Source organism: Pseudorca crassidens, chromosome 20 (genome assembly GCF_039906515.1).
Source record: "Pseudorca crassidens isolate mPseCra1 chromosome 20, mPseCra1.hap1, whole genome shotgun sequence".
Taxonomy (NCBI): Eukaryota; Metazoa; Chordata; class Mammalia; order Artiodactyla; family Delphinidae; genus Pseudorca; species Pseudorca crassidens.
The window spans coordinates 26185050-26212852 of NC_090315.1; the positions used below are offsets into that span (position 1 = coordinate 26185050).

Genomic DNA, 27803 nt, shown 5'->3' on the forward strand with positions numbered 1-27803 from the left:
GTGACATCTTTCTCTGCTTTTGGTATCAGGGTGATGGTGGCCTCGTAGAATGAGTTTGGGAGTGTTCCTTCCTCTGCTATTTTTTGGATGAGTTTGAGAAGGATGGGTATTAGCTCTTCTCCAAATGTTTGATAGAATTCACCTGTGAAGCCATCTGGTCCTGGACTTTTGTTTGTTGGGAGATTTTTAATCACAGTTTTAATTTCATTACTTGTGATTGGACTGTTCATATTTTCTATTTCTTCCTGGTTCTGTCTTGGAAGGTTATACGTTTCTAAGCATTTTTCCATTTCTTCCAGGTTGTCCATTTTATTGGCATAGCGTTGCTTGTAGTAGTCTCTTAGGATGCTTTGTATTTTGATGGTGTCTGTTGTAACTTCTCCTTTTTCATTTCTAGTTTTATTGATTTGAGTCCTCTCCCTCTTTTTCTTGATGAGTCTGGCTAATGTTTTATCAATTTTGTTTATCTTCTCAAAGAACCAGCTTTTAGTTTTATTGATCTTTTAGTTTTATTGTTTTCCTTTTTTCTATTTCATTTATTTCTGCTCTGATCTTTATGATTTCTTTCCTTCTACTAACTTTGGGTTTTGTTTCTTCTTCTTTCTCTGGTTCCTTTAGGTGTAAGGTTAGATTTGAGATTTTTCTTGTTTCTTGAGATAGGCTTGTATTGCTATAAACTTCCCTCTTAGAACTGCTTGTGTTGCATCCCATAGGCTTTGGATCGTCATGTTTTCATTGTCATTTGTCTCTAGGTATTTTTTGATTTCCTCTTTGATTTCTTCAGTGATCTCTTGGTTATGTAGTAACGTATTGTTTAGCCTCCACGTGTTTGTGTTTTTAAAGTTTTTTTCCCCTGTAACTGATTTCTAATCTCAGTGTTGTGGTCAGAAAAGATGACTGATATGATTTCAACTTTCTTACATTTACTGAGGCTTGATTTGTGATGCAAGATGTGATCTTTCCTGGAGAATGTTCCATCTGAACTTGAGAAGAAAGTGTAATCTGCTGTTTTTGAACGGAAAGTCCTATAAATATCAAGTAAATCTATCTGGTCTATTGTGTCATTTAAAGCTTGGGTTTCCTTATTAATTTTCTGTTTCAATGATCTGTCCATTGGTGTAAGTGAGGTGTTAAAGTCCTTTAGTATTATTGTGTTACTGTCAATTTCCTGTTTTATAGTTGTTAGCATCTGCCTTATGCATTGTGGTGCTCCTATGTTGGGTGCATATATATTTATAATTTTTATATCTTCTTGGATTGATCCCTTCATCATTATGTAGTGTCCTTCCTTGTCTCTTGTAACATTCTTTATTTTTAGGTCTATTTTATCTGATATGAGTACTGCTACTCCAGCTTTCTTTTGATTTCCATTTCCATGGAGTATCTTTTTCCATCCACTCACTTTCAGTCTGTATGTGTCCCTTGGTCTGAAGTGGGTCTCTTGTAGACAGCATATATATGGGTCTTGTTTTTGTATCCATTCAGCGAGCCTGTGTCTTTTCGTTGGATCATTTAATCCATTCACGTTTAAGGTAATTATCGATATGTATGTTCCTATTACCATTTTCTTGTTATGGGTTTGTTTTTGTAGGTCCTTTTCTTCTCTTGTGTTTCCCATGTAGAGAAGTTCCTTTAGCATTTGTTTAAATGTTCCTTTAGCTGGTTTGGTGGTGCTGAATTCTCTTAGCTTTTGCTTGTCTGTAAAGCTTCTGATTTCTCCATCGAATCTGAATGAGATCCTTGCTGGGTAATCTTGGTTGTAGGTTCTTCCCTTTCATTGCTTTAAATATGTCATGCTACTCCCTTCTGGCTTGTAGAGTTTCTGCTGAGAAATCAGCTGTTAACCTTATGGGAGTTCTCTTGTATGTTATTTGTCGTTTTTCCCTTGCTTTCAATAATTTTTCTTTGTCTTTAATTTTTGCCAATTTGATTACTATGTGTCTCGGCGTTTCTCCTTGGGTTTATCCTGCCTGGGACTCTCTGCATTTCGTGGACTTGGATGGCTATTTCCCTTCTCATGTTAGGGAAGTTTTCAACTATAATCTCTTCAAATACTTTATCGGGTCTTTTCTCTCTCTCTTCTCCTTCTTGGACCCCTATGATGTGAATGTTGTTGCATTTAATGTTGTCCCAGAGGTCTCTTAGGCTGTCTTCATTTTTTTCATTCTTTTTTCTTTATTTTCTCCTGCAGCAGTGAAGTCCACCATTCTGTCTTCCAGGTCACTTATCTGTTCTTCTGCCTCAGTTATTCTGGTATTGATTCCTTCTAGTGTATTTTTCATTTCAGTTATTGTACTGTTCATCTCTGTTGGTTTGTTCTTTAACTCTTCTAGGTGTTTTTTCTTTAATTCTTCTAGGTCTTTGTTAAACATTTATTGCATCTTCTCGATCTCTGCCTCCATTCTTTTTCCGAGGTCCTGGATCATCTTCACTACCATTATTCTGAATTCTTTTTCTGGGAGGTTGCCTATCTCCACTTCATTTAGTTGTTTTTCTGGGGTTTTATTTTGTTCCTTCATCTGGTACATAGCCCTCTGCCTTTTCGTCTTGTCTATCTTTCTGTGAATGTGGTTTTTGTTCCACAGGCTGCAGGATTGTAGTTCTTCTTGCTTCTGGTATCTGCCCTCTGGTGAATGAGGCTATCTAAGAGGCTTGTGAAAGTTTCCTGCTGGGAGCGACTGGTGGTGGGTAGAGCTCTCTGTTGCTCTGGTGGGCAGAGCTCAGTAAAACTTTAATCCACTTGTCTGCTGATGGTTCGGTCTGGGCTCCTTCCCTGTTGGTTGTTTTGCCTGAGGCGACCCAACACTGGAGCCTACCCAGGCTCCTTGGTGGGGCTAATGGTGGACTCTGGGAGGGCTTACGCCATGGAACACTTCCCAGAACTTCTGCTGCCAGTGTCCTTGTGTCACTGTGAGACACTGCTACCCCCCGTCTCTGCAGGAGACCCTCCAACACTAGCAGGTAGGTGTGGTTCAGTCTCTTATGGGGTCACTGCTCCTTCCCCTGGGTCCCGACGTGTACACTACTTTGTGTGTGCCCTCCAAGAGTGGCGTCTCTGTTTCCCCCAGTCCTGCTGAAGTCCTGCAATCAAATCGTGCTAGCCTTCAAAGTCTGATTCTCTAGGAATTCCTTCTCCCATTGCCAGACTCCCAGGTTAGGAAGCCTGACATGGGGCTCAGAACCTTCACTCCAGTGGGTGGACTTCTGAGGTGTAAGTGTTCTCCAGTTTCTGAGTCACCCACCCAGCAGTTATGGGATTTGATTTTATTGTGATTGCGCCCCTCGGACCATCTCAGTGCAGCTTCTCCTTTGTCTTTGGATGTGGGGTATCTTTTTTGGTGAGTTCCAGTGTCTTCCTGTTGATGACTGTTCAGCAGTTAGTTGTGATTCTGGTGCTCTCAAAAGAGGAAGTGACAGCACGTCCTTTTACTCCGCCATTTTGAACCCTTGCCCTCATTCTTGAAAGACAGATTAGTTGGACATGGAATTTTCAAATTTTAGATTGCCAGTTAATTTTTTTTCCTTAGCACTTTGAAAACATAATTCTATTGTCATTTCTTCCAAGTTTCTTAATAAATTGCCACTGTCTCCCATCCTCAAACTACTTTCTGGGTAATTTTCTCAAATCTGTCTTTCAATACTATAATTTTTACTTGAGTAAGTTCCATTTGGTTATTTTTAAAGCATACTTGATACTTTTCTTTCTCATTCTTTTGATTACTAATGTAGGATATTTAAGACTTCAGTTCTTGGGGATCTAAGAAACTTCTGCTGTTATGCCTGTTAACTCACTCATGGTGGGTTGTTCACCTATGTTTTCTAATTTTAGGTTGTAAGCTTACTTCAGCAGTGTTTTAGCTATAGCAATCCTGTAGCCTACATGGTTATTTTGTATTTATCTTTTCAGGTGCCTCAAAAGGTTTAATAAGCCCAGGACCATTTTGTTCATTTTGGGGCTAAGTGGTTCCTGGGCTGAGCATGGAATGTGAATTCACATCCCAAGCTGTAATAAAGATATAGGTATAAACGGTTAGGGGAGACCTCAGCCTCACCCGCATCTTAAAGACTGAGCCCAGGATAAGCTTCTTTTTTACCAATTTGCGCTAGTGGAAGAGTTTTTCTAATCTACCATTTCATGGCAATAATCTCCCTTTGAGGGTTCCAGCTTCATGTGGCAGTCCTCTCAAAGGCCACACGAACCCTAGGCCTTTTATTTGTCTCAGTGTGGGTGATGCCAAGCTCCTGCAGTATCTACCCTTGAGTAGTCATAGGTTACTGAAATCAGCAAGGGGCATTTGTACCATCGATTTCAGTTTACTGCTCTGATTTATAGCTCTTTCATTCTAGTTCATAAGAATTATCTTCTTTTTTGGAGCTTATCTATGGTTTTAAAAGGATATCTGTTATATTTTATCCAATGTTTCTAAGTGTTTTGTAATAGGTAGGTTTTCAGGTTATCTCATCCATCATATTACCAGAAACTTTAAATTTGATTTTCTTAATTCTTTAAATTCTCCTACGCTTTCTTTTCTGTTTACATATATAAACAATAAATATAATTTTAACTGTTACTATTCCTAGAAGTACAAACTAAAAGCAAAAAGCAGAAGTAGTCAGCAACCAGTCTCAACCTGTCAGAGTTATTTAAAAACATCCTTCCCTGTGGTACTTTCCAATAAAAACTCTATATGATTAGCAGAGGACAGCATGGTAAGAACAGAACTAAGATGCTACTTAACTTTAACGTCTATGGCCTATTTTACCTCCTCATAGAGGTGTTTATGAATCTATGATCACACTGATCAATACCTATACTCTCCAAATAGGAACACACAGATTTTAAGAATCTTAAAATAAGAATATTAATGTATGCGTGACATTCCTGAAGTTTATGTTGTAGTTTATTTAACTATAACAATGCTGAGATGCTAGGTGTTCAATAATGTGACTGAAATAAAATTTTTAAGAAGTTGTAACGTCAGTGTAAATAATAAGTATCTGCATGAACCAAAATAATACATTATACAAATCACATCTTATTATGTTCTTCTTAGAAGTGACTGCATACTTAATACTACCTTAGCTTTTGGAGTAGCTTTAATCGTCCAGATGCAATCAACTGCTTGGCCAGGTTTTGTTTTTTCCTCTTGTTCTACCTGACTAGAACGTATTATTCCGTCAGCTCCTGACAGCTCAAACTGGCAATCTAGAAAGAACAGATGAATGATGTTCAAAGGAAAATAAGACTGATCAAAGATGCCATGAGGAAAAAGAGGTAATATACTAAACCTGGGATGGGATTTAAAATACCTCCTAGGTAAGTAAAGTCTGGATCTGTAACAGAGAAAAGAAGAAAGTCATTGGCATTGAGGTAGTTTAGAGTTACTTTAAGGCTTAATATCTTACGTTATGTCTAATGCTATACTTAACAAAGCAAGAGAAAGCTTTCATTTGTGTAAACTACAGACCACTGGCTATTTATGAGCATATTGAGGTGCTCATTTATAGGATCGATATTGTAAAAATGATAACCTTTATACTTTTGATCCAATTATGAACTAAAAACTTATTTATGCTACCTGAAAACTCACAACTCTATGTCAACTGCAGTAGCTAGTCCATTGATGGATGAATGAGTAAACAAAATGTAGTATAAATAATACAATGGAATATTATCCAACCTTAAAAAGGAATGAAATTCTGACACACGCTACAACATGGATGTGTGTGGAAACATTATGCTAAGTAAAATAAGCCAGACAGTTAAGGACACTATATGATTCCCTTAACTGAGGTCCCTAGATTAGTCGAATTCAGAGACTGTTTTCACAGGGCTGTAGGGAGGGAGGGATAGGGAGTTAAGTGTTTAATGGGGACAGAGTTTCAGCTTGGGATGACAAAAAAAGTTCTGGAAATGCACGGTGTGATGGTTGCACAACACTGTAAGTGTACTTAATGCCACTGACTTGTACACTTAAAAGGTTTAAGATAGTGAATTTTATGTTACATATAATTTATCCCACCACAGTAGCAGCTAGTAAGTTGTTTTTTTCACAATGGCAGGAAAAAGAGAGATGACTAGATGATATATAGGATAGTCTGCCCTATGAAATAGTTCATAGAAAACTGACAACCAATAGTTTATATCAAAATAACTGATTTAATGAAGCTGGCCAGGTATTTGATTTTTATGAACTAAATCAATTAACTGAATTGATTGACACTTTAGTATCAAAAGACATTACAAAGTCCTATATAGAGTCAGATTTTTGCAAATAAGTTTAGACTGCCTGAAAGAAAAAACAAACATCTTAATCATTTGAATAATGCTTTAATGCTTTTAAAAATATTAAAAAACAAAGCCAGGCAACTTTATATGTAAAGATTGTTTGAAGAAATGCAGTTCTTTTTCTTCTATTAGTTTTATGTATCATGAGAGCAACTTCATATGGCTTATGGTTAAAATATAAATTATAATAAAATGCTAAGGATTTCTATACTAAATTACCTTATATTTGCATTTTATAGTACTTCAGAGTTTCTACAGACCTTATATTTAATATTATGCTAATGACAATAACATCAAGAAGATCATGTACTATTCTGTTTTATAGATGAGGAAACTGAATCAGAGAGATTATGACTTTTTTAGACCATATAATGGCAACGTCAGGACTAGATTCTAATTCTCTAGACAGTTTTTCTTACTGTAACATTTTTCTTTCTTACTCTTTCTTGCCTTTATAGTGTGGGTGATGATACCACAATTTTACCACTAAAAGAAAAAAAAAGTCAAAATAAATAGACAAGTCGTAAATAGCTAAATCATGGCTGTCTAGTTATTTAAAGTCATATAAAGTAAATTTTGTCTAGGTATTTGTAAATAGGGATGAAACTTACTAACGATGATGAGAAATTAGTATCTTCTAAATAAATGAAATTATCTGAGCTACTGGTGATATTTGTTGAGGGAGAGGCTCTTAATGGATTGCTACGTCCTGGAAGTAACTGGGATAATTCTGGAAATTTTAGTGCAATAATGACAATGTCCTAGAATTCTTTCCTACCTGTGAAGAAATTCTGATTCACCTGCCAGACAGTTGCTATGACTTTCTACTCTAATGCTGTTTAAATTTAGATTTCTCTTTGACATTTCTCTGCAAAATTGCTGAAGTGTCGTCACTCCCTTTTATTTAGGGAGGTTGGGTTTAGATTATTAAGTTAAAAAAGAACAGTCTCTGTGATGTATGCTAGATTAAGCTAAAAATTTTACTCTTACTTTTTTTCAACATGTACTTTGATAACCATGCAGAAAGTCAGTGGTTAAGATTCTGCGCTTCCACTGCAGGGGACACAGGTTCGATCCCTGGTTGGGAAGATCCCGCATGCCACATGGCGTGGCCAAAACAACAAAGAAAACAATTTTAACAAGAATTGAGCAACCAGTTACATACAATAAACTGTGAATTAAAATAGGTTTAAACAGGCTAATTAAAAATTCTGAGATCTTTTAGACTAGCAATTTTTTCATTCTGGTGGGTTGATATATATGTCTTCTATCTGAATTTTCAAATTAAGCTTTTTTAGACTCCTGTTTGTAATTTTTAAAATTTATTTTTATTGTAGTAAAACATATAATATTTATCCTTTTACTCATTTTTAAGTGTACAATTCAGTGGCATTAAGTACATTCACAATGTCCTGCCACCACCAGCACAATCCATTTAAATAAAAACTAAAGACAAATTTTAATATGATCCAGCAATTGCACTCCATGGTACTTAGCCAAATGAGTTAAAAACTTGTCCACACAAATACCTGCATATGGATGTCTACAGCAGGTTTATCTGTGGTTGCTAAAACCTGGAAGCAGCCAAGATATCCTTCAACAGAATGGATAAACAAACTGTAGTACCTCCATACAACGAAATATTATTCTGCACTAAAAAGAAACAAGCTACCAAGCCATGAAAAAACATGGAGGAACGTTAAGTAAATATTATTAAGTGAAAGAAGCCAATCTGAAAAGCCTACATACTGTATGATTCCAACCCTATGACGTTCTGGAAAGGGCAAAACTATGGAGACGGTAAAAAGATCAATGGTTGTCGGGGTTGGGATGGGAGGGATGAATAGGTGGAGCCCACAGGATTTTTAGAGCAGTGGGAATACTCTGTATAATACTGTAATGGCAGACATATGTCACTATACATTTGTCCAAACCCATAGAATGTATGACACTAAGAGTGAACCCTAGAGAACAGAGGTATGGATACCAAGGGGGGAGGGTGGTGGGATGAATTGGGAGATGGGGATTGACATATATACATTATTGATACTATGTGTAAAATAGATAACTAACGAGAGCCTGCTGTATAGTACAGGGAACTCTACTCAATGCTCTGTGGTGACCCAAATGGGAAGGAAATCCAAAAAGGAGAGGATATATGTATACGGATGGCTGAAAAAAAAAACCCCAAAAAAAGAGTGATGTAACCCTAATGTAAAATATGGACTTCGGTGATGATGTGTCAATGCAGGTTCATCAGTTGTAACAAATGTACCCCTAGTGCAGAATGTTCATTTTAGGTTTTGGAGGTAGCTGTGTGTGTGTGGGGGTGGTTAGGAGGTATATGGTAACTCTGCACTTTCTGCTCAGTTTTGCTGTGAGCCTAAAAACTGTTCTAAAAAAAAAAAAAGAATAAATTTTACTTTTTGAAAATGTTATCGTTTTGACATTGAGAACATAAATACTTAAGTAACACTTAAAAATACCACTAACACATTTACTAACAGGGAAAAAAAAGGTGACTACATTGTTCAGGCAAAAAAGCTGGTAACCTAGCTGAAAGAATAGCATGATCTCTGTTATATAAAATAAACAAAATAAACAGATATAGAAAAACATCTGAAGGGATACACACCATATTGTTAATACCGGTTTTTTATTTATAGGGTGATAAGGTTATGGATATTTTCATTTGGATATGATTTAATTTTTTTAAGTTAGCAAATTTCTTGCACGAAAACATAAATAAAAGCAAAAAGATTATATAATTATATAATCTTTACATAAATAAAAGCAAAAAGATTATATAATTTTATAATTATATAATTGTTACATTAAGTCACTTTTTCATCTTATTAAGTTTGTAAACTCTTGGAAGACAGGAGCAATAACTAGTGTATCTTTGTGCTGCCACATTAGGGATATGCATATCTTTACAGTAGACAGGCTTTGAGGACTATAAAGTGTTCCCACATAACCGTGTGGTAGGTAAGATAGAGTATGCTGATAGGTGGGCGTGCTCTCCCACCACCCAAATATATGTCCACATCCTAATCATCATAACCTATGAATACTACCTTATAAGATTAAAAAAAGTCAATATTACATTTTAAGGCAAAGGATGTGATTAAGCTAAGGATTCTGAGAAGACAGGGAATGTGAAGATGGAGGCAGACATTGGAGTGATGAGGCTACATGTCCAGGAATGCTGGGGCAGCCACAAGAAGCTGCAAGAGGCTAGGAATGGATTCTCCCCTGGAGTTCCCACAGGGAACATGACCCTGCTGGATTCTGGCCTCCAGAACTCTGAGAAAATAAAGTACTGTTGTCTTCAGCTGCCCAGTTTCTGGGAATTAGTTATGGTGGCCTCAGGAAGATATTCCCATCTTAGCAACAGCAACTCTTAGGCACAGCTCTGTGCTTAATAGTAAATTTTATAGCTAGTAGGTGGCAGAGAAAGGATTCACACCCAGATCTTTTGCCTCCAAGTGCAGAGCGCTATTCTTTCTATTGCTCAGTATTTTCTAGAGACTGTTTATTCAAATGAGTAATTGAATCATTCCAATGGAAAAAACCTGCCAAAATAATTTTTGGTATAGATCATGAAAATAAGACAATTTGTTGAATTATTTTTTAAATGTATTTATTTGTGATATCTTTGGCATTTGATATATGCTATAAAACATACAGAAATCTAAGAAATAATGAGACACCATCTATGATATACTTCAAAATTCAAGTGACATAGTTTTAGTTCTAATTTTTTGTTAAGTTTTTATTTATTCATGGACTGATTTCCCTTTGACCTTTCTAACTTCTTTAAAGCCTTGATTTGATTACCTTGACTGAATTATCTCTTTTCTAGCCTTAAGATTCTAAAACCAGAGTGAGACCTAGCCACTGAAATAATAACTTCTTTACCTGGAATAAACGAGTATTTTGCTCGAAATCCTAGTCCTTCAAGTTCTTCATCAGAACTGAACTTAATCCACATGAATCTCCCTGTTGATCTAATTAATGGAGGGCTTTTCACACCACAGTAACGATCTACAAGTGGAGAGAAACCAAACGGCCCATCTCGAACTTCCAAGTTATCAAACCGACATTCAAATGATGGTTCTATATAATAATGTTCATCAAAGGTCAACTCTATTCTTTGACGTGGAGCAGCTAGAAAATAAGAGTAAGCAAATTAGGGCAACGCAAACAAGAAAAAGTAAAAATGGCCTGACACAAGTGAGAAAAGCACAACAACTGCTCTGTTACTGTTTCATAGATGAGGATCATAATGAGAACTGTTATATATAAAATTCATGATAAATGTTACATTGTATATTAATAATATAATCATAATGCTACTCCGTAGAACTATAGTAATCTTTCCCTTTGGCATAATGTTATTTATTAAATTGAATGTACTTAATTGATTAAAATTAGAGTTGAGAAGCTAATGCTTAGTTCATGAGATACAATGTACCATGATGAATAGAAAAACAGAAGAAATGAAAGAAACATATAATGTAACTATGGACATAAATTTGCAGAAAGGCTAATAAGAGATACCAGTAAGCTTAGGTTTCTTATCAGAGAAGTTTCTCATATATACTGATGCATCTAGTTAAATTATATTTTAGGAGATCCAAAATTCCTATAAAATTTCAACCATTATTTTTTTAATGTCAGTATTAAGAAATATTTATAATGACTACAGTTTAATTAAAATACATATTTAAATTTTGTTCAAACTGGTTTAACCAGGGCACTTAACCAATATATTTAGTTTTACAATAAGTAAAAATTCATCCAACGAAAGACAGAAATTGGTCAAATACCTTCCAAAATGTAGATACATTCCTTGTTTGGTGGATATGAGTCAGGATAATTTGGTGAAGCAAAATGACCTCCATTGCTGGTTCGAACCCAAATGCCACACTGGGTTGCAGGAATGTGCTTGATTCCAATATTTTGTCCATCTTAGGGAAACATGTAAAACATCACTTATAGTTCCCCCCACAGCTTCCCCAAACAACTGCCCACTCTGTTACACACACATATATATAATTTTTAAGAACCACTGACAAATTCAGCATAACAAATTGAATATAGAAGTGAAATGAAGGTGAAGATGGTATGCTGTGCTGGCTAGAAGCATTTGCTCTAGAGGACAAGTTTGCCATGTATAAGAACGGGGAAATAAAATGCGTAGATTTTACAAGGGCAAAACCATGTGGGAGAATCTGATAAATCAGTAAAACTCTATAAAATTCAATTCTGACATAAAAATAAAAGGACCCCAGGAATTTATCTCTGGTGTGGTACCTCTACATTTAGTTTAGGATGAAGTCAAATAAGATTCAAAGATTACCAAGGGATTTTATTTTAGTTAAAGGTTGTAGATTGAACACATGCATTTGGCTCTGCTCCTTCTTCAAAGTCCACTTAAACGACAGTAAACAATTTTTTTAAGGGCGTAAACCCATAAGTACAAAGAGGTGGATGCAATAATAACAACTGGCAGCACTAGGTATCTCTGGCAGTGGGCGAGGAAGTGGTGAAGTTGGGCTTTTTAAAAACATGAGGCTTGGTTAAAAGTCTCTTTGGAATCAATTTGATTTCTAATACCCTCCCCTACTCCACAAATCTAAGTAGCTGCTGCTCTATCACCATATCAGAAAATGAGACTATTTCTTTGGAGAAGGTACACAGGGTTGCTGGACCAGGGGACACCAGGCACAGCTGAGGGTAAAAATACCAACCTGAAAACAGGGAGATGAGGTGAATGTTAACATGCTGAACCACACCTCCCGTCTCTTCCCCCACTCAACTTCCCAAAGGCCTCTTGATCAGATGTAGAGCCTCTAAGCAGGAAATGGAATCTTAATCTTTTCTGGGGAATCTAATAAGCCCAAAGAAAAAGACTCAAGGATGTGGACTTGGTCACTCACCAGGGAGGGTGGCAGTAAAGAAGCCCTGTCTACACTTGCAGACAGCTAACGAGCAGATCTGCATGCTCCTCTCATAACTATGAAAGGCATTCAAGGAGCACCAGACATTTGACGAAAGCCTCTAATATGAAAAACAGATTAAAAACAAACAAAAAAGCAACTCTGAGGATACAAAGATTATAGAATATTAAAAAAAAAGCACTAAACAAAACGATCATTTAATCTCCTCAGAGAACAAGAGAGTACAGTTGACCCTTGAACAACATGGGATTGAACCGCGTGGGTGCGCTCACTACTTGGTCTGCAGTCAGCTGAATGTGAGGATGCGGAACTGCGAATACAGAGGCAGGTTTTGACTATGTGGGGATCAACACCACTCAGCCCTGCATTGTTCAAGGGTCAAATGTATATCGATAAGACAAGAACAAGGCATACTCTAAAAAACAGAATATTTAGAAAACAAATGAAAGCTTTTAAAAATAGAAGAAATGAAAAAAATATCACGTTTAGAGCAGAGGTCCATAAACTATGGCCCTGGACCAAATCTGGCCTGCTGCCTGTTATTGTAAATCAAGTTCACTGGACTATATCCATGCCCATTCATGTGCGTACTGTACTGTCTATGGCTGTTTTCACCCTACAACTACAGATCTGAATAGGTGCTCCTTCGACTACAAAGGTCTTCAAAACCTTAAATGATTACTATCTGGCCCTTTATAGAAAAAAGTTTTCCAATTCTTGGTTTAGCAGATAAAGTTGAGGAAGTCTCAGTGTAGACTACCGAGAAGAAAACAGTTAAAAGAGAAATGGAAAACAGAAAAGATTTTTTAAAAAAGTAACTTAATAATAAGAGTTCCTTGAAGACAGAAGAGAGGAAAATGGAGAAAAGGGGATTTTAAAAATTAAACAAGAAAAAAGGGAAAGAAAAATTTCCTACATCCAAAGACAAAATTTTCATATTGAAAAAGCCCAACGGGTGAATTGACGTAAACCCTGAAGAGATGTAACCAGAATTATAACAATACTGATGCGGGTGCTGTGGCACAAAGTTAAAAGAACACTTGTATGTGGTAGGTGGTGAAGAGGAGGTGCATGAAACAGATCAATTCTCATCCCGCATGGTGGGAAAATTATTTTCTACTACCTGAAACTGAAATAACCAAGAAGAGCTGTATGGTATGTTATTTAGAAGTATGCAGGAAAATACCAAAAGAATCAGCTATGAGTGGCTATCTCCATGGAGAAATGGGGTGATAGGCTGGGGGACTGATTTTTCCTAATTAACTTTATAGAATGCTTTGACTTTTGTCATGTGTATGTATAACTTTGATGAAAATAAAAATAAGTCAGGTTATTTAGGAAATGTACTAAACTCTGACATGAATATCTGGCTCAAAACTCACACTAGCTAATCCTCTTTCATAAACAAGGACAATTAGAACAGGTCCCCAGGGCTTTGAATAAGCTATTGATGGAAACGTTTCATTTGTCTACACTGGAAAAAGGGATTTTAATTTTTGCTTAGTGATAAAGCATGAATCTCATTTGATTTTTGGACATAATCCATAGTGTTCTAGGAGTCACTAGTTATGCCAATTTTTTAAATTTATCAATGCAAGACTTTATGTTAACAATTTACTCTGGCTAACTGCAGCTGAACCTAGCCGAACTGAGGCTGACAGGTTGATGGAAAGCCTCAGGTCACTGGAACACCCCAGAGGGATTATGGAAATAGTACTCAAAAGTTGAAATCCTTCCAAATAAGCCATCCCACTGTCCTGAACATGCAGTAAATTAGCACTGTAAGGTCTTTACCTTGGGTCTTTTGGGCCACAGCAATCCCTTCCACTACAAGTATTGTTATTAACAACACTAGAGAAATAAAAGAGAAGAGAAGTTAAAAAGTTGAATCTACATTAGATTTTACCAAGTTTATAAGAAAAATCAGGTGACAAAAAAAGATGAACTAAAACTCCCTATTTCTTACTAACATTCACTCTCAAGATTTTTAAGTGTTAAATGTTATGTTGAGTTACTATTTGACACTTAAGAGAACCCAAGAAAAAATGTAATTGGTATTATACTCATTTATACAAGCACTAATAGTACATTTTCAATTTATGATGGATTAAAAAACACATACTTTTTTTAAACAACAAACTAAGCTGACCCCAATTATCCCGTATTTATTTTACTGTCTCCTCAAAGACTTTACATGCATAATGGCTAGCTTTGCAATGTATTATGCCAGTAAAAGTTCAATTAGATTATTTGACTTGTGAGAACACTCATAATAAAGACAGAAGTAAGGGGGCAGCAGTTTCCTAGAAATCAATTTAAGACACTCTATAGCTGTGCGGTACAGCGCTGTGTCCTGCATTACGAAAGCTAGCATTATTTAGAAAATGGAGCTTCTGCCCACCCCCCGCCCCCAAGTTTAACATTTCTGATACCCAATGAACAATATATTGTTTTGTATATGTTTGTGTTTTGAAGATAACATGTTATTTTTAAGAATGATGCACTGATATCTTTTACTCTCCCTTTCAATGGAAACCACACCATCAGCCTCCTGTGTAAACGGGAGTTTTTATTATTCATTCGGTCAGCAAGCACATACAGAGTACCTACTGGATACCAGGCACTGAGGATACACAGATTGAGGCAGGGGAGAAATACAGCAAAACAGTTAAAAGAGAATGGACTTCAGGAGTTAGGTGGATCCAGGTTGGGGTTCAAGTTTTGCTCTGTACCAGCTGTGAGGCCTTTCCAACTCAGTTTACTTATTTGTAAAACGGGGATGTTGTGCTAATAACACCAACATCACAAGGTTGTTGCGAAGATTAAATGAGGTGATGCACACTGCACAAAGCCCTTTATATGTGCCAGGCATTCTGCTAAATAAATGATAGATTTTAGGACAAACTGCCATCCTTAAGGAGTCAACCTATTGTCAAAGACAACCCACAATACAAGGTGAAAGGAGTTTAACAGGGGTCATAACAGAAAGCACAATTGAAGCAGAAAAGGGAACCATTCATTCAGCTGGGGGTTAAGAGGAATAGAGGAAAGCTTTAGAAAAAAAAGGTATATTCTAGTGGGACTGGATAGAACTTCTACCCAGGAGAGGGAGAAAGAAACAGCTTAGACAAAAACATGGAGCCATGAGCACTTATCTATAGGCGATATTAGTGAAATTCTGAGTACAATAGTACAGTTAGCATGTGGAGGGGAAAGTGGTACATCAGGTTAGAAATAGTAGGATGAGATCCAACTGTAAAAAGCCTTGAATACCATGCTAAAGAGTTTGGACCTTTGACTACAAGGAGAAATCACTGTGAGTTTTTAAACTAGAGAGTGACATTATCACATCTGTGTTTCAGACCACTAATCTTCATGGCTGTGTGGAGTCTAAATTTTTAAAAAGAGAGGTCATTTAGGAAGCAAAGATGATATGGTCTTGAAGCAGAGCAGTGGTAGTGTAAATGGGAAGGAGGAGATATTTATAACATGATTCAGATATAAAGTCAACTGCAATTGGTGACTTAAAGGATGTCTAGGGGTGAGGGAGATGGAGGCACTAAAGAGATTGCTAGTTAAGTGACTGGTAGATGGTCAAGCCATTGTTCACTCAGTAGCATGTACCCAGCATCTACTACCCAAAGTCACCAATATACAAAGAGTTCTTGTCATCTTACGCTGTTTACATCTTATAATCTAATCATACATCTTCATCTTTGGTTTCCTGTATCCTTGTTGACCTTTGTTTCCTGTCTTCTCTCAACAACTTTAATTTCCCCTCCCTTTCTTGGGTTGCTAGCAGTGTTGAAGATCTCATGCTATGTAGGAACAATCCTTCCTTCAAACTCTTAACATCCTGGCACTGGATCAGAGTTAGAGGAATGGATTTTGAACCGTTTTTAAAAAACAAAAAACCCAGAAGATTTCTGATCAAAAAGAAAAACTAGGGACTTCTCTGGTGGCACAGTGGTTGGGAATCCACCTGCTAGTACAGGGGACACAGGTTCGAGCTCTGGTCCAGGAAGATCCCACATGACGTGGAGCAACTAAGCCCGTGTGCCACAACTACTGAGCCTGTGCTCTGGAGCCTGCGAGCCATAACTACTGAGCCTATGAGCCACAACTACTGAAGCCTGCACATCTAGAGCCCATGCTCCGCAACAAGAGAAGCCACAGCAATAAGAAGCCCACACACCGCAACAAAGAGTAGCCCCCGCCCATCACAACTAGAGAAAGCCTGCCCGCAGCAATGAAGACCCAACACGGCCAAAAATAAAGATAAATAAAATACATTAAAGAAAAAGAAAAGAAAAACTAGGGAATTCCCTGGCAGTCCAACGGTTAGGACTCAGCGCTTTCACTGCCAAGGGCCTGGGTTCAATCCCTGGTTGGGGAACTAAGATCCTGCAAGCCATGAGGCACAGCCAAAAAAAAAAAAAAAGGCTTCCCTGGTGGTGCAGTGGTTGAGAGTCCGCCTGACGATGCAGGGGACACAGGTTCGTGCCCCGGTCCGGGAAGACCCCACGTGCCGCAGAGCGGCTAGGCCCGTGAGCCATGGCCGCTGAGTCTGCAAGTCCGGAGCCTGTGCTCCACAACGGGAGAGGCCACAACAGTGAGAGGCCCGTGTACCGCAAAAACAACAACAAAAATCTAGGGTAATGTTAGATATTTGACAATTCAGCAAATATCACAACCATCTGTACCAATGTATCTTGATAGAGGACACTATTCCCCAACGCATATCATCCCAGTCAGGTGATACAGAACTGGTCAAAATTTTGTGATTATACCTTTCCTCCTGATTCACGGGCATAACAATTTACCAATTTTTAAATTTATAATTCACAGTATTTAAGCAAGTAATACAAAACCAGGCAGAAAGGGAAAGTAAGAAATCAACAAACTGAAACCAGGAGAGCAACAGTAAAACTACGGTAAAAAGATGAATTGTGCCTAGAAAATTATTCTACATAATGACTAATAAAAATTTGGCTTTGTAAAACACTTGATTTATGGAATTTACACAGAATATACAACTGAGGTAGAAAAAATCACATTAAAAATAAAATTACAAGACCAAATAACCCTATTAAATCTTCTCTACTTTATTTAGGGTGTTGCTCACAATTTCCCCCTGCCAAATGTTTAAAATAGCTATTCACAACTCTTATCAACCAAATGAACTGTTGCCACTGAATTAAAAAAAATGATATATAAATAAGGCAAATTTGCACAACAGTTAGGGACAGAAATATTTAGTGATAGCTATGGTGATATAGTGGTGACTATTAATCATTCTAAATTCGGTATCATAAGAAACAGTTTTCGCTTAGTTGTATAACAGGATCTTTGTAAGCTGCTTGCTATAATCAGGCTGAGACAGTAAAACAAACTCTACTGATGCCAAACATTGGAATTACCTAGTACATGAAACAGTGCTGTCGTGCTCTGTTCTGTCCTTAATCCCTATCTATGTGCCACTTGTTCCCTTCTTTCTCTTACCAAAAGGGTCAATAATTTCTCAAATCCAGAGATACCTCACACTTTGAATTCAAAGACAACGTACCCAGGAAGGCACTAATTCTTTAAGGCAGAAATATATGCCAAAATAAAAATTCTAAACTCCACAACCACAGAGTTCGGTTATGCAGAGAACCACCTGTGATCTGATGCTTGGAAAAAGGTACTGTCCACCACTTATGACCTCACCTCTGGTTCTGGAGTTTAATGTAGTGTAGTTTAATAACCAGTGTACAGATCTGACTTAAAAATGAAGGCTTAAATGATAAAGACAGGTGATAGTCAAGGTATTAAATACAAATCCTCCAAGGTACTCCTTTTAACCCTGAATCATGGTTATCAGAGTTCTCTACTGCAATCCTGTCCCCAGACCTTCCAGTTTAAGGCCGTACTTTCCAATCAACTAAAAATCAAGGTCAGGTTTATTCTTTCCACTGTTACTTAATAGTGGCAACTCTGGCCAATGCAATAAATACTGGAAAGGAGACAAAATTATTATTTATAGACAATGTTATTTTAAAACCTAGAAGTCCCAAGAGAATTACTTGGAAAATGATTACACCTATTAAAGGAAGAGAGTAAGGCCAAAATAAATTAAACAAACAAGTAAGTAAATAAATTTAATACAATGGAGAATATGTTTTGGATAATAAAACAATGTAAAAGTAACATTTCTTCCCAGTAAGTCATACAATATTTAATGATGTTTTAATAAAAATCTTAGTGTGTTTTTTTGGTACTTAAAATGCTTCTGATGGTCATCTTAAATACTTTTTTATAGTGGCCAAGGAAAATATAAAAATAAAAGACTAAAATACATAAAAATAATATACTTACTATAAAGCTACAGTAATTATAAAATGTAGCCACGGTAGAGGAAGAAATAGATGATCTGTCAACAAACATTACTAGCGTCCACTGTATTTCAGGCAGTGAGTCAGTCCCTGGAACTACAATGAACCAAGAAGACATGGTCCTTATTCTCAAGGGGCCTTTAGATAAGAAAATGGAAGAGGAAAAGCTCAGAAACAGACATACATATCCCAGAATTTATTAAAATATATGTGATATTTGAAACACTTGGTGAGAAGACAGTTTTAATAAATGGTTCTGGGATAACTTGTTAATTATTTGGAAAAAAAAAGTAGGTCCCTACTTCAAGCTATCAATAAGTAGGAAAATAAATAGCAGATTGAAAAAAACATTATATTTATACTTTTGGGAGAACACCTTCATTTACAAAAGACAGGAACATAAATAAAAACTACAAACAGATGGGATAAAAGATTATGCCACCAGGAAAATGTGCCAAAAAAATGCAGAAATTCTGCCTTACTAATATTAAAAAGAATGTAGATTCTAGTGTTGGTCAGGATATAGGAAACTGACTTATTCTGCCACTGGATTGTAAACTGGCACAGCTTTTGGGAGGTTAATCTGGTAATGTATATCAAGGCTTAAAAATGTACAAATCCTACTCAGCAGTTCTTCCAGATCTGAGAAATGAATCATTGGGACAGTAGTTCTCAGACTTTAGTGTGCATCATATTCATCTGGAGGGCTTATTAAAATAGACTTGGTGGGGGGTTACTTCCAGAGATTTTGATCCAGTAGGTCTGGGGGTGGGGCTTGAAAACTTGCATTTTAACAAATTCCCTAGTGATGCTGAAGCTGTTGGCCCTGGCACAACACTTTGAAGACCACTACAACAGGAGAGTGACAGTACACTGAAAGAAACAGAAACAAGTTGCCTGTTTTCTCCTTTGGTGACAGTAGGAGCACATGTGGGTCAAGATGGATGGGGCGGGGCAGAGGGTGGGCACAAGGAGTTGATGAGTTGATTTTGGAAATGCTGGTGAATGCTCTACTACATATATGTATGTATATGTATTCTTATAATGTCCCTACAAATATCTCTTGTTTCTGAACATCTGCACTTGCCACGGACCTCCCTCTGCTTCTACAAAATAATGTTCACACTGCTAAAAACCTGCTTTTTCTAGGAACTCTCCCAAGGTTAATTTTATTAGATAGCATTCATACTTTTCACTTCTGTAACTCTCTATCTCTGTATGGTTTTGTTTCTTTCACTGATTTTGCACACTCCTATTATGTTAGCATAAGGTTTGGCATGAGTAATAAAAAACCCAAACTAGTAGTTTAAACAAGATAGAGTATATTTCTCTGACAAGTAAACAAACTGTGCAGGTAGGTAGTCAAGGGCTAGAGTGGTGGCTATACCATTACTAGGGACCTAAGCTCCTTCTGTCTTATTGCTCAGTTGTGCGTGACTTTCATTTCCAGGCTCATCTTATGGTCCAATATAGATGCTAGAGTGCCAGGTTCCATATCTTCTTTACAGCTACCATGTCTGCATTACAGTCAGCAAGAATGAAGAAATGACACAGGGCATTCCTCCTTCCTTTAAAAACTTTTGCCCAGAATCCACAATGATATCAAAATAAAAATTTTAACTGAACAACAGATATACCACCACTTCCCCAAAGTTGAACCCACATCTAACTGGTCAGACTTATTTAGTCACATGGCCACACTTAATCCTAAGGAAAGCTGGAAAATCTAGTATTTATTTTGGGTGGTTGTGTGCTTAGTTAAAATTCAGAGAATCACTGAAAGGTAAAATGGATACTGGAAGAAAACTGGCTATTTCTGCCATAGTCCCCTATAGCCTACTCTGTCCCCGGCAGCCAGAGATCCTTTCAAAACATAAATCAGATCACATCACAGCCTTTCATAAAATCTTCCAACAGAGTCCCATTACATCTAGAATAAATCCATACTCCATATTCTGACTTCAGAGGTCCTATGTGGTGTGGCACCTGACCATCTATGGCTACACAGGTCTTCTTCCCATTACTTTAACACACCAAGCTAATTCTAGCCATAGGGACTAGTTATTCCTTCTGCCTAGACTCTCTGTGCATGGCTGGTTCCTTCCTGTTATTCAGGTCTTCTGAGGCCTCTCCGACTGCTAAAGAAGCTCTACATTTTCTTCTTCATCTTGTTTTATTATACAAATAATATTTTAATTATTACTTATATTACCTGCTATTTTCTTGCTTATTATCTGTCTCTTCCTACTAGAAAGAGGGACTTGTCTCTCTGAACCACTGATGCATCTCTAGCGACTAGAAGACTGGCTGGCCCATAATAGCACTCAACAAAAATTAGATGAATACATGAAGTGACTAAGCAAAATCCTGATTATACTTTCTTTGTAACTATAACATATAGTACAGAGCCCCACTAACAAATTAACAAGCACACATCTTGGTTAACAGCAGGCACAGAGATGACCCAGCTTATTTGAGCATAAATCAGGGGACAGAAAAAGAATTTTTTTTTCTTTTTCAGATATGCTACTACTCTTACTTTTCTCAAGCTGACTCAATTTACCTTTGTTAGTAATTAAATGTACCTCTTTCTCAGCCTTCCTATTTTTAGCATCTAAGCAGTAAACATAAGGTTTGGTAAACCTATCATGAGACTCCATAACTTAAGAACCGCCTAACTGGTCTCCCTGCTCCTATTTTCTATAATGAAACCAAAATGGAGTTCAATTAAGAGTCCATATACTACTTGAGGTAGTAGTAACTTGTTTTCCATTAGCTATGTTCCAAAGAACAGAGAAGTACCCTAATTTAATCAAACTCAATTTTACTTTGTAGTTAAGAAAGAAGATGGATCTTGGTGAACTTTGGGATCACTCCACCCTCCACGTGCTACTCACATTGCCAATCACTTATAAGAAAGAGTAACTGCAGAAGTGTTTTCTCTTTCCTGCAGAATGTGACAACCTTCTTGTTAGTCAAATGCTCTTGAGATGGCCGTTTTGTATGCTCTAATTATACAGGAATCCTCAGACATACACAACAACTATCATCAGACTTTAACACGACCAGGTCACATTTTGAAGAGTATTTGATATCTTCTCACCCACTAAGGCTATAACTTCCAATACATTACTCTAGGCATATTTAAACCAACATGTTTTAATGTCATTTTGACTAGGACGAATTGAACTTTCAGATTAGTACACCCTGTAATTTTGTGAACAAAGATGCTAAAAAGTGTTAGTTCTTCGGGGGCCACTCTGATTAGTGACTGAGAGGGTGAGGGCCCTCAGCAATCAGAGCAACCTTGTTCTTATCTGTTCTTTGTTTAGTTTTTAAGTACCCACTCATAAGAGTTCCTCTGAGGGAGTTCTGTTAAGGAAAGTTTGGAAACCCACTGGATTAGATCACCTTTTAGGATTCCCCTTTCTAACCCAAACACCACAATAACTAGGATCTCAAAGGGCCCCAGGGACACATTAAAAAAAAACCCCAAACCAACAGGGACTTCCCTGGAGGTCCAGTGGTTAAGACTCCACGCTCCCAATGCAGGGGGCATGGGTTTGATCCCTGGTCGGGGAACCAAGATCCCGCATGCCACAGGCAAAAAAAAAAAAAAAAAAATTACTGTGCAGGATCATAAATTTTAAAATGACAGGAGATTGTGCTGAATGGGTAGTAACCAAGGGCAGAACTTGGATTATTTTTTAGAATTTTAAATATGAACTTTACTTATAGTTTATCTTTTTTCTATCTTATTCCTAAAAGGACTGAAAATGGCTTTGATTTGAACTTGTTTTGTAATGCACATGTACGTGTATTACAGGGCTGCATGTTTTTCCTAAAAGGTGAGTTTGGTTTCAAAACACAGATAACTTTTCAACTGTCAGTATTAAAATATTTTCTCCAAATGGGGGGAAAAAGTCAAAAAGTTAATTTTTCCCAAGGCTATGTTTAAAAACTTCACTATTAAAGGTATAACTTCTCATTATGGTACTTATTTCTGTACGGTTTAATTTCTTGTAAGAGGCTTAAGGATGAAGGACAGGAGTTAATATTTGTCACAGTCTCAGATAAGATTTTTAAAATATAGTGCCAAGGGATAGTTATGCACTGTAACACCATAAATTTAACCACAGTTTATACAGATTTAAATGTAACTGCGTCTAATAGGATTCTCCTGAAGCAAGTGTGCAGAATGAATATGAACAGTGAAAAACGGGTTTATAAAACTAATGTAATATTTTCATGTGACTATGATACTAAACTTTGATAGAAGGCAAATCAAATTTTATAAGACCTGGAGTGATCATAAACAGTTAAAAGTGAATTATTCAGATTTAACAATATATGAAAGGTTTAAAAGCCCAGCAGAGTTATCCTTTTGTTCTCACTGCTGGAAGTAAAACAAAGAATCAATGGCATCTTAAAGTTACCTTCTGCTTAAAATTTCACACAGTCATTATGGCTGATTTGTTTTAGTAGAAACTGACCATAATATTCCAAAGGCGGCTTTTGGTAGGTAATATCCATAATTATGTAAATGTTAAGTAACTGCTTCTGATAAGAACCTCTTCAATGTTGAAACAATTTACACCTTACAGGATACTTAAGGGCTACTTTTTCATGCATTGGTGCACACAATGAATGGTAGCACTGGGAAAAGCCAATATTTTTTAAAAGGTAATTTTTAAAAATTAAAAATACCAATGTTTATATAGGTAACAAATGCATTTGGTTTAAAAAAAAATCAAGTGATACAAATGGGTGTGCAGTGAAACAGAAGTTTTCCCTTTACTCTTGTTTCTCAGTCTCCCAGATCCCTTTCTCAGAATCAACTTTTGTTAATTTCTTGAATCTTTCCAGACCAATTCCCCATATTTATAAGCACATATACATAAACTTTAGAAGACTTAAAAATAGCTGGCTTTCTCTCTAGTAAGCCTAACAGTAACAAGTTAGCTTGAGCTTTTAAAAATACACCAGCATGTAAAAATAGTGTAGGTTGGGTAAAATTAAAAAAAGAAAAGCCAGATACTACATTGTTTTCACTGTAGCTCTGCCATCAACCACAGAATCCTTTCCTGAAAGGTGCAACAACTAAATGCTTCACCACGGTGGCCAGAGAGGGCAGTGTGTACCAACGACAAAGGCAAAGGCAGAAAAGCTGCAAAACCCTTCACCATTCCAGGAGTATCAGAGATTCCGTCCTATCCAGTTCAGTTTCAAGTTCAGCAGGTAAAGCTGTATAATAGATCTACGTGATTTCTCCCCAGAGGGGGCTACTCAGATGGAATGTCATTATTATTGAACACCCTAAGGCAAAGAGGACAACGAAGCAATTCAGATAAGGAGCACTATCAGAAACCCTACTATGCATAGAATTTATTTTGAAAAAGTAAAACAAAATCTTAATTTCCAAGGAATGGTGATATAAATTGAGAGTTACAGAAAGGAAAGACTACAGAAATTGATTTCAGAGATATAAAATTTTAATACAATGAGGAAATCATTAATAATTTATGGGGTGACTGCGAAACAATCACCAGATAGAAAGTCTTAGGTTACCTTAGCACAAACTGTACATATAAGTATACAGTGGGTAGTTAAATTGCTGAAATATCAATTATGAATTTAGGAATATCTGAACAGTAGATAATTTGTGCAATTAAAATTTAAAGCAAAATTATACAGAATTTTCCAGTAAAACAAATTTGAAAAGTGTTAATATGGAGTGGGAAAAAACCCAACATTTTTCACTGTACAAATATCAAGATACAATGAAAAGCGCTAATCAATGCCTTAACTCCCTACCCAATATTTAAAAAACGGGAATATTTCATAACATTACAAATACACAGCTATTCAGTTTTCAATCGAAGTCAGTAGCGGAAAAGGGAAGCCCTTTATTGGTGGTGGTGATTTTCCTCCGAGGACCGAAAACAGGATTTATTCATTCCGATTTTCAGAAACAACTTTCTATCACCATCTTGATTATCTATGTATATAAATTTTAATCTAAAATAACACCTCCTGGAAAATGCAAAGCAGCTGTAGTATGTTTTGGAGCTTTGTGTACTTGGCAAGCCGACTGTTTTAATTCCCGGTACAACAAATCATAAAGAACCGGATACCGGCGGCAGGGTATCCTGAGGTCCCGGGAAGCGCCAAGGCACAGCCGCGAGAAGCGGCGCCCGCAGTGGTGCCGCAGCCTCCGCGGCCGCAGCAGGTGGGACCCGGCCGGCGGGGAGGCCGTTCCGCCGCACGCCACCGCGGGGCTTTTCAAGAACAGCTCCGCGACGCCTCAGCTGGGGTTTTCATTGTTTGCTCGGAATGACTTTGTTACTAATGCTGAAAAAGAGCGGCCTACGCTCCACTCACACAAACCCCACAACTTTGCAAAGCGATGTGCGGAATTTCGAGGAAGAGGCGCGAGGGCACAGCTCGGAGGGCCGGCCGAGCCGCCGCGTCCCGTTGAGCTCCCCGGTTCCCCCCGCCACGGCACGCAGAAGGCTGGGGAGAAGCGCTCGGGGAGCGAGTCGATCCCGGCGGGAGCGGGGGCTCCGCGATCCGCTCGCGCCAGACAAAGGGGCGCGTCGGACGCCCGGCGCCGGGCAGGGACACGAAGACGCCGGCTTCGCCCGCAGGGGGCGCCGTCCGCAGCTCTGGGCGCTTACCTTTGAGGACCGAGCAGAGCTGCTCCAGGGCCATGTTCTCGAGCTGCCCGGCTCTTCGCGAGGGGCCAAGGCGGCGACGAAGAGGCGGCGGCGGAAGCGCGGCGCTCACGGCTCAGCGCGGCGGCAGCCCCGCTCCGTCCCCATCGCCCGCCACCAGGTTGCTACCCGCAGGGTAGGACTCAGGTCCTGCGGCCCGCCATGCCCCAACCTCCAGGCGGGCTCTCGCGCTGCCCCAGTCCCCCGACGGGCGCCGCCTCCTGCTCCGCGGCGCTCCGTCCCATCGACCGCCTCGCTGCCGGGGAGCGCGGACGCGAGGGATCGGACCTCCGCGGGCCCGTCCGCCTGCAGCCGCGGCGCAGGCCCCGCTGAAGTGGCGGGCGCGGCGAGCCCACGCTCATTTAAGCAGAGAGCGCTAGCGCCGCGTGCCGGCCGCACAGCCGGCGCGCATGTGCCCGCCCCCCGCCCCCGCCCGCGTGCCCCTCGCAACCCTCCCGGCCAATCGCCTGGCGAGCCCGCCCGCGGCCTCGCACCCTGGGTGGGCGGTGCTCCCCTCTGGCGACCGTTTTGTTGGGGGCGGGGCGAGAAGGTTCGGGGCGCCGCCCTCTCGCACCCCGAGAGGCCGGCGCAGAGGGAGAGCCCGGCCTGCGCCCCGCAGCCCCGGGCCGCGGGGTGGGCGGGTCCGAGCCCTCGAGGCCTGCCTCCTGAGGGAGGGCTGGGGCCCGCCGCCCACCCGGTTCGGCGGCCCTAGTCCGTCTGCCCACCTCCGTCCGCCCTCGCAGACGGAAGGGGGGCACCGATCCCATGGCCTCTTAAGACCTCAATTCAAGGTCAAAACTCTGCCCTGCTCAGCCCTTCTCTACTACCTGCCTCGGCAGGGGGCGCGGATCTGGGCGGGGCTCAGGGCAGAGCGGGTCTGTTTAGCGCCAAGGGAGTTAACCTGACCAACGGTAATGATTACTAAGATTTGCGGACCGCTTCCCAGATTGCCAGGCACAGCACCAAACATTTTCCATATCAATTCTGTAATCCTCGATTCACTTCCTGCGGGATAGGTGTTGGAGGATGGGAAAAAGGAGGCCAGGAAGGTTAAGTCATTTGTCCAGAGCCACACAGTGAAAGAGGGAGGCAGGGCTGTAAACCCAAGAAATCTGCCTCCAGAGACTGCCCTCTTTACCACCAAGCCATGCTGATGGGGTCACCTGACTCCGCTGATAGCAAATCTCCAAATTTGCAAACAACTGCGTGGTATTGTTTTATTTTCTCTATAGTGATTATCACGCTCTGAAATTACCTTGCCTATCTACTTCTTTATTTTTGTTCATCGCCTGTATCTCATTTACCCCCACTATTAAAATATAAGTTGCTTGAGGGCAAGGAGGCTACATTCATATATCCCCTCAACACATACTTATTGAGCATTAATTATGTGCAGAAAACAGTGATGGGTGCTGGGGAAATATCCGTGATTGAGGCCCTATCATAACAGAATATTTATGCCTGTATCTGACACGTAGTAGGAACTCCATACATATTTGTCTAACGAAGTTAAGGACAATTTGCAGCAACTGAAAATATCTCTTTCCTTCTATCCCTCCAAAAGTAAGTATTAACAAGGTTTGCAAGTGAAAACATACTTAACATCAAATAATATTAAGGTATTTAGCCCTTTACCGAGTGTGCTGTGGAAGGTATACGAGATGTGTATGAGGAAAATCACCTACAGTTAAATTGAGATTGCACACGAGAACCAACTAGTAAATAAAACATTTAAGAGGCTTTTCCACAAATATAATAAAGTGACTTATTGGGAGACCAGGACAGTATTACCATTATTAAATCTAAGTCACAGACAATGGTGGCCAAAAAGAATTGGGAGGAAGGAGCCCTCTCAGCTTCTGGAATAATGGTTCTTAATGCATAATTGTTGACTGAAGGAAGAATCCATGTGTATATGTTGTTATCAGAGAATGCTTCATGAAGGAGGTGACACACAAAGAATAAAAAGGCTGTGGATGCCAAGTGGAGAGGAGAGAGAGCAGAAGAACTTTCACATCAGGCAAGGAGCAGGGGTGAGCCTCACATTTGGGGCAAGTGTTGTGACTGGTAGTGAAGATAAAGTTGAATATGGTGGGTTTTGACTATGGAGATTCTTGCTTGATTGCTAGGCAAAGGAGTTTGTACTTGACTCAGGAGGCTAGAGGCAGTTTTTTTGTTTTTTTTTTTTTTTGCGGTACGCGGGCCTCTCACTGTTGTGGCCTCTCCCGTTGCGGAGCACAGGCTCCGGACGCGCAGGCTCAGCGGCCATTGCTCACGGGCCCAGCCGCTCCGTGGCATGTGGGATCTTCCCAGACCGGGGCACGAACCCGTGTCCCCTGCATTAGCAGGCGGACTCTCAACCACTGCGCCACCAGGGAAGCCCTAGACGCAGTTTTTAATAGTGGAGCAATGGAGTTCTGGAAACATTAATCTGGCATTTGAGTTGATACAGTAAAAGGGG

General features: G+C 39.1%; 1 protein-coding gene across 4 annotated transcripts in view; it reads right to left on the bottom strand.

The window, feature by feature from the left end:
• NETO2 (neuropilin and tolloid like 2) overlaps positions 1-25712 on the bottom strand; it is a 71878-nt gene extending 46166 nt beyond the window's left edge. For 2 of the 4 annotated variants that reach the window (XM_067717896.1, XM_067717895.1), the window contains exons 1-6: positions 25307-25711; positions 14050-14106; positions 11122-11262; positions 10211-10459; positions 5290-5334; positions 5079-5206 (exon numbers count right to left, since the gene is read on the bottom strand). In XM_067717896.1, the coding sequence (XP_067573997.1) occupies positions 5079-5206; positions 5290-5334; positions 10211-10459; positions 11122-11262; positions 14050-14106; positions 25307-25340 (654 nt within the window). In that variant the 5' untranslated portion in view covers positions 25341-25711. Of the gene's footprint in view, positions 1-5078; positions 5207-5289; positions 5335-10210; positions 10460-11121; positions 11263-14049; positions 14107-25306 lie in introns of all 4 variants that reach the window. The other 2 variants (XM_067717897.1, XM_067717899.1) reach the window with 2 other exon arrangements.
• Between the last annotated feature and the right edge of the window lie 2091 nt (positions 25713-27803).